General features: G+C 37.9%; 1 protein-coding gene across 1 annotated transcript; it reads right to left on the bottom strand.

Moving 5' to 3' along the window:
• Window positions 622-2271, bottom strand: LOC107640177 (protein MAIN-LIKE 2-like). Its single transcript, XM_021123074.1, has 2 exons — window positions 1496-2271; window positions 622-1324 (listed from the first exon to the last, which is right to left on the bottom strand). Exons 1-2 carry the CDS (start codon window positions 1745-1747, stop codon window positions 827-829), a joined length of 750 nt encoding a protein of 249 aa, XP_020978733.1. The 5' UTR covers window positions 1748-2271; the 3' UTR covers window positions 622-826.

The following is a 2738-nucleotide window of genomic DNA, read 5'->3' as shown; positions in this document are numbered from 1 at the left end:
ATGCTCCAAAATCATATATTGTTAGATGGATATATGCTCATGTTAGTTATTACATTTATATAAAAAAGAATATTAGGAAACATAAAAAATCTATTATTTTTTGTTATTAGTTAGTCGTTAATATTAAAAAGTATGAGGAACGCCGTGTGCTTCACCTAGATCCCGCTCTTGATGAGGAACGCCTTGAGTCAAGTCAAATTGCTTCCTCAGTCTATCAGATGCATGCCACTCAATGCATTCAAAAGATATAAGCGGAATTGTGGCACTCCAAATAGCCAAATGCTGACGGATGTCAGGAGGAATCACGTCTGGATCGATCCGACCAATTGCATAAGCCTCCCAAACAAACTGCACACATTATGCAAGTAAAAGAGGATTACACACTGAATAATAATACGGCTAAACAAAAACAACTACTTATTTATTACAACAAACCTGTCCTTCTTGCAGACCATCCAGTTCTCTCCTAAACTGAGCAAGGGTACGAAATCTGTAAGGCCGATTTTCACGCTTCCAGTTACGCCACCTGACATCAGACAATTCGTTAATTTACATTTATCAATACAATTTAAAATACACTATTTCAAAGCATTTATTAATTAAATTTACCTATTTGCAATTGGAAAGATTCGAGGATTGCCAGGAATCGGCGCAATAAATGGTAGACGGATCCAAGCCAAGATAAGCAAAAGTGTCAGCAGACCATCAATCTCCTTACAGTCGACACGGTTGCCCTACACAACGCTCTATACAGGCGTGCCAGGCATGCCGATCCCCAACTGAACTGTATGATCCCGACAATGTTATGGAGTAACGACAGAAACTTTCAGTGCACCCCTGCCCCAGACTTATCTCCAAACACGACGGTCCCAAACAATAGCATTATGTGGCACTTCACGTACCTTTGAATATGAATATCATCAACCAACACTAAACAATCTTTCAATCTTCGAAACCACGTCAACTTGATAAAACTTCCTCTACAGTCTGCCTTCTTAGGTGCAACACCTAATTGATCCAAGCATTCACCCTCTAATGCCTCATAACTACTGAGTGTCGGTCCTATAACTGGCAGACCATTCGTCGGAAGACCAAAAATTAACGCCACGTCTTCCACCGTCACGGCACACTCACCAACCGAAAAATGAAATGTGTGAGTCTCAGGGCGCCATCTCTCGATCAGAGCATTAACCAATGCCGACTGACATTGGACAACTCCAATCTGTAAAATATGATAAAAGCCGGTGTCCCGTAAATACCCCTCCACTATTGAATTGTACCGATCCAGCAGCATGTAATGGTCACATTGCAACATTCTATAACCCTAAACACAAACATGATATTAATTAATTAACAAATTAAATTTAACAGAATAAAATTTTCATTATCAAATAACCAGTAAAACATATCCACGATCAAATTATAATAAACTACTAATCTCTAACATTATAATTATTATTTTAATTAAAATAAATTTTTTAAAATAAAAACTTACATAGTTAGGATGATCAAGATAATTAGCAATGTAGAGCTCCAGATGATTGACATCTTTTATTCTTCTTCTTCTAGGCATTGTTAAAAATGAGTGATCCAATTTTTTTTTATGCAAAGGTTCATCAATGGAGGAGAATGAATAAATGAAGCTGGTGGGGTTGGAGGAGAAGATGATTTGTGGTTGCTGCTTCGAAAGTGAAAGGGAATGGGGCATTGAATCAGCTTTGGAGTATATACATCCTGGTGGGCTCATCAACCTGCATGCGTGACACGTGACGGGGGCACAAATCGGATCGCAAATCGGACGGTCCGATTTGTGTACCTTCCCAGCCCCTAATCGGACTGTCCGATGATTACTGGCATCAAATCGAACTGTCCGATTTCTTCATCGCAGCCGTCACATCTGCGTGAAGCACCATAGACTCCCATAACCGCGTCATACTCCATCTTCTTCCCAATATGAAAAATAAAAAAGTGATATAAGTCATGCAATAGAATAATAAAAAAATCATTAAAACTAAAATTTTAGGCAAAAAAATTAGGGATGTCAACACAGCGGTTTTTGAACTCTAAAATCTTCCCTGATCCCGCCCCAAATCTTTCTTGATCCAACTTCGAAATTAGGAATGTCAACACGGCGATTTTCGAGCTCCAAAATCTTTTCCAATCTCGCCTTAAATCTTTCCTGATACCGCCTCGATTTTCGCTGTGAGAGATAACTGAGCCTCATTTTCTTTCTTTTTTTTTTTCGTTTTTTCGTAGTTCCCCAATCCAGCCCCAAATCTTCCCTGATCTCGCCCCAAATCTTCCCTGATCCCGCCTCAATTTTCACTGTGAGAAATAACTTAGCCTCATTTTTCATTTTTTATTTTTTCGTAATTCTCCGATCCCACCCCAAATCTTCTCCGATCTCGCCTCAATTTCTGCCGTGGGGATAGCTAAGCCTTATTTTTTATTTTTTGTTTTCTCGTAGTTCCCACGAGAATTCCCATTCCTTAACAAGGTAATACTCGATTCTACCCATTTCATAATTTCATTCTTACAAATATGTTCTCTTTTCCTTCTTTTAAGCAAATCACATATTTCAACTTACTAATTGTTAGAGACGTGGCCAACTTCTCTTGGAAAGAGAATTTAAAAATTTGTAGTTTTATACATATATAATTTTGTTTAAAATTTAATTGAAGTTGCAAAATGCTCCAAAATAATATATTGTTAGATGGATATATGCTCAGTTAGTTATT

Source organism: Arachis ipaensis, chromosome B05, assembly GCF_000816755.2.
Source record: "Arachis ipaensis cultivar K30076 chromosome B05, Araip1.1, whole genome shotgun sequence".
NCBI classification, from domain to species: Eukaryota; Viridiplantae; Streptophyta; class Magnoliopsida; order Fabales; family Fabaceae; genus Arachis; species Arachis ipaensis.
The sequence above is the reverse complement of the archived record's forward strand: the minus strand, read 5'-3'. Positions and strand labels throughout refer to the sequence as shown.

Bases quoted from the DNA above. Each gene is read 5' to 3' on its own strand.
- LOC107640177 (XM_021123074.1), bottom strand. From the start codon at position 1,747: ATGAGCCCACCAGGATGTATATACTCCAAAGCTGATTCAATGCCCCAT. The intron at 1,325-1,495 runs GTAAGTTTTTAT...GTTTGTGTTTAG, and splicing joins ATCTTGATCATCCTAACTAT to GGTTATAGAATGTTGCAATG.